Source organism: Rana temporaria, chromosome 7 (assembly GCF_905171775.1).
Source record: "Rana temporaria chromosome 7, aRanTem1.1, whole genome shotgun sequence".
NCBI classification, from domain to species: Eukaryota; Metazoa; Chordata; class Amphibia; order Anura; family Ranidae; genus Rana; species Rana temporaria.
The window spans coordinates 20158143-20171777 of record NC_053495.1 but is presented as its reverse complement, the minus strand read 5'-3'; the positions used below and the strand labels follow the sequence as shown (position 1 = coordinate 20171777).

The window sequence follows — 13635 nt, the reverse complement described above, 5'->3', positions numbered from 1 at the left end:
GTAGAGAAGGTTTGGAACATCTGTCAGGTTTTAAAAGCGGTTTGCGTTCCTGTTGTGATCTCCTCTCTCTTACCGTTTTGTCCGTCAACTTTCCTAACATCAAGGATACATCAGCACATTCTTACCTTATGTTCATCTGTTGTATGGAATAAAAAAATGTAACCCCATTTTTTATTTTTATTTATTTAACCCCCTGTCGCTCATGCTATAGCTGAAAGACTGCTGCAGCGTGGGCTTAATTTGCCAGGAGGGCGTACATGCAGGTCCTCCCGTTATGGGACTGCTCATGCGCCCACTGCAGCGCGCTTTGTGATCACTGAGTCCTTCAGACTCGGCCGATAACAGATCGGGGGAAAGGGACAATCACAGCGACTCTTTATGACATGATCAGCGGTGTCCAACACAAGACGGTTACCGGCTTTTCTTTCCTCGCGCTGATAGCGTGAGGAGAAAAAGAGAGCCGAAAACCGGCTTGTTTTAAGGAGGCATGGGCACTGATTATCAGCGCGGTTCCAACAGTGCCCACCAGTGCTGCCAATCGGTGGTCATCGGTGCCACCTATCGGAGCCCATCATTGTAGCCTCATCAGTGATGGAGAAAAATTACCTGTTTGTAAAATTTTATAACAAACTATGAACATTTTATTTATTTATTTATTTAAAAAATGTTTTTTTTTTTTTTGTTTTTTTTCCATTTAGCAAAAAACTTTTACTTTCCTAACATCAAGGGCAAGGTCTGGCACCTTTTATGTTATCGATTATCTGCCAGTTAGTTTAGTGCTTGCAGGTTTACTTTAACGCTAATGCAGCTCTCTATTCATTAATACATTATATCTATTTATTTTAAATGCTAGACTTGACTGACAGGCTCCTTGTGCCGCCTCCTCCTCCTGCTCTCTGCTGTACAGATTGCACAGTAGACTGCAAGAGGATGCTACTCACTTGTCTCAGTTACTTTAACTGCTTGTAATTGAAATAATATATTTAATGAAGTATTAATACAGGCTGAATTATTATTATTATATATATATTTTTTTTTTATATCTGCCTGAAATTTAGCTTTAAAGTGGTTGTTAACCCACTCTGACAAGTTCACATAATCTGCACTGTCTACTAAGCACTTCAGCTGTCACACCTGTTTACCCCCTATAGACCAGACCGTATTTCACATTTCTGCTATATGTCTGTTCATGAGTCTATAACTTTGAAATTACTTATGAGAATTGATACATATATTGTTTTTTGGGGAACAAACGGAGCTTTCTCGTGACCCTAAAGTCCTCTGAGAATATTTTTAATTTATTTGCATCTTAAGTGGGGAAAAAATGTAAAAATCAGAAAAAATGTGTTTTTTTTCAAGTTTGATCAGTAATGTACCATTAACGTGAGGAAAACATACACATTTTATTCTGCTGCTTGTTCTACTTACTGCAACATTAAAGGGGTGTTCCACCAAAAAAACATTAAAAGCAAGCAGCTACACATACTACAGCTGTTGGCTTTTAATAAATGGACACTTACGTGTACAGCGATGTCGGCAGCCGCAGCTGATGTTTCCATCAGCTGTCGGGTGCTCCGCCGCCATTGCGGGTACGGGAACCCGGCAGTGTAGCCTTTAGGCTTAACACTGGGAACTAGAGCTCCACAATTCTGGTCAAAATGAGAATCGCGATTCTTTTGCTTAGACTAAAGATCACGATTCTCTCACGATTCTCAAAAACTGAATGCCAGAACCCCCCCCCAAATAAATAAACCTGTGATTTATCTGAAAATATGAATATAGACATATCACTGGTCTATTTTTTATATACTGTTAAAGACCATATAACTCCTATGAAAAAGCAGAATCAAACTTTGATTCTGCTTTTTTCATAGGAGTTATATGGTCTTTAACATTATAGACATATCACTGGTCTCTTTTTTTTATACATCAGAAGCATTACCGCCAGCAACCATTTGGGTGGCGCATGGATACACACAGTTGTACAGAACTGTGAGAAAGATTAATACATCAGAGGCAGTACTGCCGGCAACCACTGGGTGGCGCATGGATACACACTACAGTTGTACAGATCTGCAAGAGAAGCCCAGGCATCCATCCAGCGGCGCAGGCTGCTGACGTCGGGTCCGATATCGGCGCCATTTGCGTTCCACGCTGGTTACGTGGAACCGGCCGTGAAACAGAAGAATCGCTGGTCATCCCGCGGGGAGATCGTGGGCTGGGAGAATCGAGATTGCGATTCTCTCCGCGATTAATCGTGCAGCTCTACTGGGAACCCTACTGCACATGCGCAAGGCCCCGCTCCTCTCCTATGCGGCCGGGGGACGGGGAGGGAGCCCCTCGTGATGTCACAACTCCGCGACAGGGACTCCTGGAAGTGGGAAAGGATACCTGTCAAAGACAGGTATCCTGTCCCCCCTCTCCCCCCGAAAGGTGCCATTTGTGGTACCGGAGGGGGGAGGAATAAGATGAGCGGAAGTTACACTTTTGGGTGGAACTCCGCTTTAAAATTACATTTTTGGTACAAAGCATGTTAGTTATTAACAAAACAATTAACGTGTGTTTTTTTTTTTTTTTTTCATACATTAAATTTTTCCCATAATGCATCAGTAAATTATAGTTCCTACTGATTTAAAATAAAACAGCTATACCTTAAACCACGTATTTTTAACAGTAAATCTTTAAAGATAACATTTTTTATATAGCACATATATAAATTGTTTCCAGCAAATCATTTAAAATAGAAACATGGAACAGGAGATGAAACTGTTTAAATAGTGATTATAGGGGTTGAAATTAAAGGGTTAAGTAGTAAAAAAGGAAAAAAAAGAGCATGTCCTGGTTAATTAAGAGTTAACGCCCTATGCACACAATGACAAACTTCTGTTAGCTGCAGCTCCCTCACTCACAGATCTGCCTGACAGGCAATGCAGGAGATGAGCTGGCTACTGTGTGTTACTTGTTTGTTGTTGTTTTCGCTTACAATGTTGCATTGAATTCTCATTGAGGGTGACTGTCTAGAACAGTGATGGCGAACCTTGGCACCCCAGATGTTTTGGAACTACATTTCCAATGATGCTCATGTACTCTGCAGTGTAGTTGAGCATCATGGCAAATGTAGTTCCAAAACATCTGGGGTGCCAAGGTTCGCCATCACTGGTCTAGAATCTAGATTGACTGTCTAGGCTTCAGACTAGCTCCCAGTCATGGGATCTCAAGGGCTGTGCACAGAAGCTGAGTAGGAGATAAGATAAGATGCAGTTGCAGGGCATACAAGACACATCCTGTGTACAGATAAGGGGGGGGGATGTTTGTAAGATGAATAGGTGAGAACTATTGCGCTACTGGGAGTAGATCAATGTTAAAGTGAATGAAGCTAAAAATAAATATAAATATATAACGTGGAAGCAGCTATATCTGGTAGTGGTCACTAAACACAAACAAGAAAATGTAAGAAAGGTGTGATAATCGCTACACACCGTGGTGAAACTAACAACCACAACCGCCTATCAAGCTAGCAACAACTAGTAAATAGGCAATAACTCGTAATAAAGTGTCTCATAACATATAAACAAATTAATTCCTAGTGAAACAATAATATGCAAAACTGTGAAAAAACAGGTGTACCAATGAATTGAATGGAGGTATGCAAAGTCCTAAATTAGGAGAAAATGTCCTTTAATCTAGGAAACCGATACTGGGCATCAAATGGATAATTTTCAAAAGATGGCTGTAAATGGATCACAGTACAGATGAAGGGGTATTCATAACTAGTTTCCCCAAACTCTCACCTTGATGTAGTGAAACATGGGCATGTAGCATGAGTGTGAGCGTATCCAGGGATGAGCACCAAGATGTTTCCCAATGATGTCCTCTGTAATGATCTCTTGCCGCTATGGCTGACTCTGATCTCAAAATGTGTGGCAGATCTAAATAAGTGCTCAATGCTCAGTGAGAGCATCAGGGAGAGAGAAAGAGAAAAAAAACGGATGCTCCGATGGTGAAGTACTGCTAAAAATACGGGGTAATTTATTGAAATGTATAGGTGGACTCGTACATGGAATAAAAGTAACAAATGCAAAATGAGATGTGGGGCGCGGCGTGTCAGCGCCGTCTTACTGTTTCTCTGGTGGCTTGCGGTGGTGATCACGTGACACCACCGCAAGCCGGAAGCACACTGCATGCCCCTGTGGGCGCACGTCATATGACGTCTTTCCAGAACGAGAGCCGTCCCTCCCTCATTTGACAGTGGGCGGGTGGCAAGTAGTTAACTGACAACTGCGCTGTCATGCAACACTGCACCCAAATAAAACATTTATATCATTTTTTTCACACAAATAGAGATATTAGATGCATATGACTCACAAATATTGTTTATAGGGCATAACTCTGAACTTTCATATTGCAGAACTAATGCAAATAATAATAATGTTCACTATTGATAAATCACTCATTTGTTTCTCTCTGCAGATTTTGAGCGGACTCCACAACCTGACAGGCGTAAACCCCTTCCTCTAGAAGAGCAGCTGAAAATCCAGCTAGCCAGGCTGGATGAGGTGAACTCAGCCAAGCACAGCATAGGAAAAGCACGCCAAGCCAAGATGATCCGGAAAGAGATCACATCGATCCGCCGCAAGATGGCCCACCAACAAGAGTCTAGAAGGGATGGAGCCAATGACAGGCACGGTGCTGCCGGTGGCAGAGGAGCCCTGCCTTTGCACGGCCCTTCAGAGAAGGATGGACAGACGGACAGTGCTGCAGAAGAGAGCAGCAGTCAGGAGACGGGGAAAGGTACTGACCTGTGTTAATTGACTGCTTTCTGTTCTCAGGGGCCTCTTCTGCAGCTCTGTTTAGTTTCAATTCTGTTTACATTTGTGTGTGTGATTGTTCGCTTTCATATGGCACTTTTCTGTTTGTTTTTTTCCTTCTTTTTTTTTTTTTTTAAATGTATTCACTACCATAGTTGGGCCGTGTGTGACTGTACAGCTCTGTAAGTCCCATCATGGTCTGCTGGAGATCCATATGTTGACTAAGCCTGCGTTATAGTGTATAATGATATGCACTCAGCTTACCTTTATGGAAAATCACTGTTCGGTCTGTGTCTTTTCAGTCCGTGAATGTGAAACTGCTGCTATTTCTGTTAAGTTTGATCATGTGTTTACATAGTTTGTGCCTGAAATTTTTGTGATAGCGCTTACCTAGAAATAGTTGAGATGATAACAGCTTAAAATGCACCTTTTTACTGGCCTGAAATGGTTGTTTACAAAAAAAAACACTAGGTAAAAGAGACCTCGTCATTAAAGCACACCTGTCTCATGTCAAAGGAAGCTAAGTACACAGCTTGAGAGCAGGTACTCCCCTGTACCAGATGTCCCCTTTTTAGGACCTGCTCAGACTAGTCCATTTTAGTAATGCATGCATGTTAACATGAGTGACCCTGTGACTAGAAAGAAAGCACATCTATACATTAGCCTGTGTATTGAAACACGGCCACTTGACTGCTCCCTGACCACTATTGCTTATAATACTTCTTCACCCTGCCCGCACCCAGGGGTTTCTCCTGCTGGTTTGTATGTCCCATAGTGACGAACAAGCCAACGTGAGAAAACTTTGCAGGTATTCACATGCTTGTAAGTGTAGAATACCAACAGTGACCACGGGCAGTGAAGCGACGGTGTTTAAAGATATGGGCCGTCAGAAAGGTAAGTTATGGACTTTTTGCAGGGTTGACCTTGTGGTTATTTTGAATGTCCCAGCATTAGTTCTATGCAATAATGGTGGTTTTACTATCTGTTAAATCAATGCATTAGTGTGAACAGGCATTTAGAGTTCCTATCCACTGCCTGTCACTATAGGGGTCCATCTTCTTCCACAGGGGATCTGTCCGCTGATCCCCTGCTGAATTGAGAGGAACCAGCGAATGACACAGCCCGCTCTGCTCTATGAGCTCGAATGTAAACAGACCAGCTATCCGTTTTATACCTGACTGCCCTCTGATCTGATCGGGCCAGAGAGAGGGGAATGGATCCTTTCAGTTGTTTTTATTGGAGTGGAAGTTTGGCGGATGTAAACGGACACAAGTTTGTTTACATCCGCTGCTCCATAGAGGAGAATGGAGGGTCCCATTGGGTTCACTTGAAACATGGACAGGCGGACCTGATCGGACTGCTTGGTGAAAGTGACCTAAGACTGTGATGCCTCCCCCCCCACCTCATTACACATTGCAGTGCTGAAAGTCAGGAAGCGGAGGGACTACATTCTGGCATTCAAAAGGTCAGAAATGACAAGAAGGTGCCTGCTGTGATAGGTTACTATCCTCTGACATGGGACAGGTGAAAACAAATGCTTTTAGAGCAAGCTATGGGTGTTAGTTTCTGGAATTTAATCTTTTGTGTATTTTGGGTTCATCAAATTTGTCCTTTGTCTCATCCAAAGGGTCTCCGGTCTGTTTAATTGTTACCATAACAATGCAGAGATTACAAATCCTAGGACTTGGACTCTGCTTCATTCAGCATCTCAGCACATTAGTGACACCAAAAACTCTACTACAACTTAACATCTTTACAAAAACTATATACAAAATAAGCAGACCTTATTACCACGAGGTTTGCTTCACTAGTACATGTTGATAGGATTTTGTTTATATCATTTAAATAACCTCTCTATCAGAATACATTTAAAATCTTCACAAGTTTAAGAAAAAAAAAAAGACGTGAGTGGCAGAACTTTCCTCCTGCCACTCATGTAGCATACCATTCACTGCAGCAACTCGGGCGCTCCTCATCATTATTCAATTTTGAAGTATATGTGTTGGGGCAACCTTGGACACCCAAGTACACCCACTATTTTCAGTCCACTAACCAGTGTCTTAAAAGAAAAACAATTACCCTCTTTTTTAATTTCACAGTAGAATACTTTGCTCCTGGAGATTCTTCCCATAATTAATGGTGCTTCCATATCCTCATTCCACCATACACAATCTGTTATTGGACAAACCAATAATGCAAAAAAAAATAAAACACACACACCCCTTAAAGAATAATTACAGGCATCAGCACGATATACATCGTTACATTGGTCTAGCTTGGACGGTATACATTGGACCAGCTTGGACGGTATACATCGTTGCATTGGACCAGCTTGGACGGTATACATTGGACCAGCTTGGACGGTATACATTGGACCAGCTTGGACGGTATACACTGGACCAGCTTGGATGGTATACATCGTTACATTGGTCCAGCTTGGACGGTATACATTGGACCAGCTTGGACGGTATACACTGGACCAGCTTGGATGGTATACATCGTTACATTGGTCCAGCTTGGACGGTATACATTGGACCAGCTTGGATGGTATACATTGTTACATTGGACCAGATTGGACGGTATACATTGGACCAGCTTGGGCGGTATACATTGGACCAGCTTGGGCGGTATACATTGGACCAGCTTGGGCGGTATACATTGGACCAGCTTGGGCGGTATACATTGTTACATTGGACCAGCTTGGACGGTATACATTGTTACATTGGACCAGCTTGGACGGTATACATTGTTACTTTGGACCAGCTTGGACGGTATACATTGGACCAGCTTGGACGGTATACATTGTTACTTTGGACCAGCTTGGACGGTATACATTGGACCAGCTTGGACGGTATACATTGTTACTTTGGACCAGCTTGGACGGTATACATTGGACCAGCTTGGACGGTATACATCGTTACATTGGTCTAGCTTGGACCAATGTAGCTATGTATTTACTATACCTGACTGATGCCCCTGAAACTGGAAATCACTGAAGTAGACACCGCTACTCCAGTGATCTCCACTTGCTTTCGTGTCCCATCCTGAGTGGCCGGTCTGATGCCTTGTGAATACCCCTGTTGGTTGGCCGCTCAGAACAGGCAACATTCAGAGACTGCTTTTCCACCTCAACCAATCAGAGAAGGCTTTGCACTCATTCAGAAAATGCAAATAATTCTCTGAATGGCACCTATGCCAAGTGGCTGGTTTTCACAATGCTTGGACCCAAAAGCAAGTAGAGGGCATTGGCAAGGTATGTTATATACATAGTTGTGTTGGTCCAAGCTGGACCAAAGAAGGCTATATATAACATGCCAATGCGTGGAATTATTAGTTAAAAGGGGTTTATTTATTTTTACATTTATACAAACAATTAACATGCTAATACAAAAGATTTTGGATTATATCTCTGGTTTGGCACCCCATTTAGACTTTTTGCAAAGTGGATCTTAAACTTTGGGTCCCCTTGGTAAGGCGTACCCTGTTTTAGTTGAGAACGGCCTCCCCAGAGTCGCTGAACCCCAAATGCGTTTGGCTTTTTTTAACCGTGAACTACTGATAAATTGAACCCATACCACTCAGATGCTTTCTAAGCCCTGGTTCACATTGATGCCACTTTCAAATTGTGTTACTTCACTTGAAGTAGTGTGATTACAAAGAAGCAGGTGAGCAAAATTTTAGGTGCTGCTTGAAAGACATCTGTGCGGCTTCATGCACAGATGTCTATTGAAGTCACACCTGAAATGGGCAAAAGTAGTGAAGGAACTACTTTTACAAATCAGTGCGGCATCGCACCTATTGGAACGGTGCCATTGCAAGCAATAGGCTGCGACTTGTTATGCGCTCCAATGTGAATGAGGGCTAAAGGTTTCCGATTTGCACTCTTAAACTCTCAGGTGGACTATGGATACTATCAACAACACAAAAACCCTCTAAGCAAGGTACAAGCCAGACCCATTCTATTGAGACACTTTACAGCACTGTGTAAAGATCATAAATTTACTGCACTAAGCATCATTTATCACAAGAAAATGACAATGATCTGTATTGCCGCACAGCAATCAACAGTCCCCCCATGATTACAAAATTGAGAACTGGTTAATAAAACAGTACAGACAGTTCTCACTTCAGACACTTTGAGAAGGTGAGGCGCGGATGTCTTGCAATGTGCTGTGTCACATGAATGTAAGGAAGTGACCATAGCAGTAAAAGTAACAATGAATGTATACACTGGATATATATATATATACACTGTATTTTCAGCTTTATGTGAAAAAGAAATGCTGAGGATTTTGTATTCTGATTTTTAGTTTTAAATACTGATTATCATTCAGAGTTGTTGATAATATATACTGTATATTGTAAATTATGTTGATACTGCTAAAATAAAAAAGGTTTGGCTAACCTTTAAAATTTTCATTTGGCAGTATAGAAAGAGCTAAGGGGCAGCTCCAGGCAAGAATAATCTAAATACACCGTACTATGTGATATGACTTACCTGAACATCTAATGTTATTCGCATACTCTTGCAATACAGCCAATCTTCTTGTGCTATATGGTTACTTAGCATAAAGAGGGAGATGGCATTTCAGTATGTAGATTCTGTGTCCCAGCCCTGCCTCCTATTTCCTTTTCGGACTGCTTGTAGATATTACCACGTAGGTAGCATCCTTTTCTCTCTCTGCCTTCTGTGTGCCAGGACGTACTATGGCTAGGTTCACACCTGTGCGGGTGGTGACCTGCACAAATGCTGGCAGCCGCAACCACCCACACAGAGAAAGGTGTTACCCTGGGGAGGTACCCGTGCGGGCTGCGATTTCCAAAATGGCGCAGGGACTTCTTTCCTGCGGGGTACGGCAGCCCATTCAAATGGGCTCTTATGCTGGTGACTTGTCCTTAAGGTTCCCCTAACGAGAAAGATTCTTCAAGGACTGCGCAGGCGCAAACTTGCCGACGGAAATCTCCGAACCTCGCCCGGCATCCAGGCTCATTCTTTAACATCCCCGTGGATTGGAGGATGTTAAAAAAAGAGCCAGGAGGCCGAGCGAGCCGTCCGAGCGAAGCGAGGCCGACTGGCCACTTTCCTCAAAATCCCCGTCGCCCTGGATGCCGGCCGAGGTTCGGAGATTTCCGTCGGCAAGTTTGCGCCTGCGCAGTCCTTAAAGGAACTTTCTCGTTAGCCGGAACCATATCGGCAGATCAGATTGCGCCTGCGCAGGAACTTTCACGTTAGCCGGAACCATATCGGCAGATCACCGGCACAAACTGGCTTAAAGGATTTGTAATGTAATTGGCTTTCCCTCTTCCACACTACACAGGTATAGGATATATGCTGGTGGCGTGCTGGAACCCAGAGTAGACAGAAATCGGCAGTCAAAATTTAACTTTTAGAGGCAGCTCTCTGTCAACTGTGGTATCCTAAAAGGTCCCTGGAGTAGTCTGTAGACCTAGGAGACTGAGAGCGGCAGAAAGCTTGTTTCAGCCCAGTAAGAATTTTTATTTTTCATAGCAAGTAGTAATAATAAAAAAGGTGTTTTTGGAGGATTAAATCTCCCCCTAATCCGGGGTTGTGTGTGGGCAGGAAATTGTAAAATGATACGAATGGCATGGGATGCAGGTTGGTAAACTGACAACTAACTGGATTTCATGCTATTTTTGTATCAATTTGCGTTGTTTGGTGTAGGTCTGGCCATACATTGTACAATTTTTCTTTAGATTTACTGAAACCATATATAATATGAGGTCAAACCTAAACACTTTCAATTTGTATGCATAGTTGAAGGTAAATCTACAGGAAATTGATTAAGAAAATTTGTATAACATATGGCCAGCCTAAATCTGGAGTTACTGCCAACACAAGACCTGGTGAGGAAGAAGATTTTAAATCCCTAAAATGCGTTTTTTGTTATAGATTACTTGTCGTGAAAATTTTAATTCCTTCTAAACTGAAACAAAGCATAAGTTCACCTTTATTATATGCTATATTTGGGGTGCCGCATGTTACTAAATCACCTGCTGCCTTCCCAACCGATTCCCCCCATTGTGATAGTGGAAGGAGGGGTTCTTTCCCTGCACATGGTGTTCAAAAACGGCACGGTTGAAAGAATGCATACGTTTTAAAACAAAAACATCTGTTCATTTAGGGTGGCCATACATGTTCAATTTTCTTGTACAATTTTCCTTTTAGATTTGCTAAAAACCATATAACATAAGGAAAAATCTAAACTAAAATTTCAATTGTATCCAATTAGGCAGGCCCTTGCATTACATTGTTGGAGGTAAATCTAAAGAAAATTGTACAGACAATTGAAAGAAAATTGTATAATGTATGGCCAGCCTTAGTTTTGCCTGTTATTGTTCTTTGGGCTCCAGTCACACTTTTACGACTCCAAAGTTGCCCCAGCTTTGGAGTGCGACTGTGACGCATCTTTGGATGGGTGCAACTTGGATACGACTTTTGGCTTTGACCAGTGATGATGGGCAACTATTGCATTGTATAACAGTCAGGTACGAATTTCACGCAACTTTTGAGGGTTAACATTGAAGCCTATGGCCTTCAAGTTGCATGAAAATCAGACCAAAGTAGTGTACAAACTACTTTGAAGTCGCTGCAACTTTAAGTCTCACATATATGAATGGTTGGTTATTATTGGAAAACACGGGGAACGACTTTTAATGCGACTTTCATGTCCCACGTTGCATGATGTGTCCCACAAGTGTGAATGGAGCCTTAAAGACCTAAACAAACATGCCTGGCTACTGAGAACTTTTTCAGTATTTAATGTTTTTATTCTCTCTGACTTCCTCCCCAAGAGTGAGGTAGAAAAATTCAGCATTGCATGCCGTGTAATATGAATGATGGCATGTATAGCATAATTATGATGCAGCCTTGTGATTGTACCTTTTATCTACTGGAAGTAGGCTGCTGATCTCTCCTTCTAAAAAAAATGCTGTTTGCCTGGCCTGTCTGTTGGTCTAATAACTTCAACATGTAACGCCATTGATCTAGCGCAGTGGTTTCCAAACTGGAGCCCTTTGCTGGCTTAGGGCATTATTCCTCCCACTGATACCAATGAATAATCCCCCATCTGGAGCCAATGAAGGGGGCACAGTGCCTCCCAATGACACCAACAATAGGGCCCAATGACGGGGTACAATTCCTCTCAATGGCACGTACAATAGGGCCCAATGACATCAATGACTGGGTACAATTCCTCTCAATGGCACTAACAATAGGGCCCAATGACATCAATGACTGGGTACAATTCCTCTCAATGGCACTAACAATAGGGTCCAATGACATCAATGACGGGGTACAATTCCTCTCAATGGCACGTACAATAGGGCCCAATGACATCAGTGACTGGGTACAATTCCTCTCAATGACACCAACATTAGGGCCCAATGACATCAATGACGGGGTACAATTCCTCCCAATGACACCAAAGTTTGGGCACAATTCCTCTCAATGACTCCAACAATAGGGTCCAATGACTGGACACAATTCCTCTCGATGTCATTGGATCCAATTGTGGGGCACAGTTCCTCCCACTTACACCAATAATGGGGCACAATTACTCTCACTGAAACAAACCTATGGGGCATTATTTTTTCCCACTGACATCTGGAACTTTTCTACTCGCACTCTACACAGTCCGACCCTCCTAAAGTCTGAAGGAACATAAACTCTATTTGTTTAGAAAGTTTGGAGACCCCTGACCTAGAGCAAGAGATGGCAGATTAGGAGCTCAGATTTTTTTTCTTTGAAACCAAAGGCAGCCAGGCAGTTAGCATTTTGAACAGAATGCCAATTGCACCCAACTGCATGTTTCTTTTTGACCGGGTTTCATACAGTATTCTGTACATCAGTATTGAGACTAAACCTATGATACTGGAAAGCAGGAACCTAGAAGTGCTGAACTTACATTCAGACATCCATAGGAGTTCCCCAGCAAACTTAAAACTGTATAATACCGATCTCCCCTTTTCTGACATCAGATTTATCCTGCCTTTCCATCCTTCCACGGCTAATTATTATCCCGTAACTATGCTTGGATGTGTCACCATCCAACAGTGTGACTGTAGGGACAAGCCAAGCTCTACTTCTGGAACTAAAGCTGACATTTTGCAGAACCGTGGTGCCAATGTCTGTCTGCTTTGCAGTAACATTAGTTGTTGGTTTACTTTCAGTACAGCTGAAAGGCAGGCCATACAAGGTTTGAATCTTGGCCGGTTCAGCAGGAACAGACCGAGATTGGAACTGTGTATGGGCAAGCTGAATGTACCAAGTTGATTGATCGATCAACTTGGGTACAACCAGCATGCCGGGTTTTACCTGTAATTATAGCTAGTGGCTCCTATAGCCGCTTGCAATAATCCACTGTCTTCTCCCGGCGGGGACGTCGCCCCCCACCAGGAGAACACAATGGCCTGGTAGGAGTGATTTCCACACCAACACTGTGTTGATGGGGGAATCAAACTAATTTCTTTCCTGCAACCCGTCCCATGGTTGCAGAAAATAAATTCACTCCATGTATGGCTGGCCTAAGTACTGTATAAACTAAAGATTATCTACGGTAGAATGATCAGTGGCAGGAGACCGCATCTTGATTTTGTTGACTGGAACACATTTGTTACAACTTCCTGTAATGGACTCCTGTTCTGAGCAAATATCGTGATTGTAAGATATACCTCTAGATCTCTCTTGGGTGTGACCTTCATATACTTGCTGAAAAACTGGTGAGGTAAAATTTACTTTTAGGTTAGGCCACATAAATTTACATTCTTGTAGCTGTGCGACACTATTAAAGTGGAAGTAAACCCTCCT

At 42.6% G+C, this 13635-nt stretch overlaps 1 protein-coding gene across 2 annotated transcripts in view; it reads left to right on the top strand.

Moving 5' to 3' along the window:
- Positions 1–13635, top strand: part of BRPF1 (bromodomain and PHD finger containing 1) — a 61322-nt gene that overhangs the window by 31892 nt on the left and 15795 nt on the right. For both annotated transcript variants that reach the window (XM_040359032.1, XM_040359033.1), the window contains exon 9: positions 4471–4791. In XM_040359032.1, coding sequence (XP_040214966.1) covers positions 4471–4791 — 321 coding nt within the window. The remainder of the gene's footprint in view (positions 1–4470; positions 4792–13635) is intronic.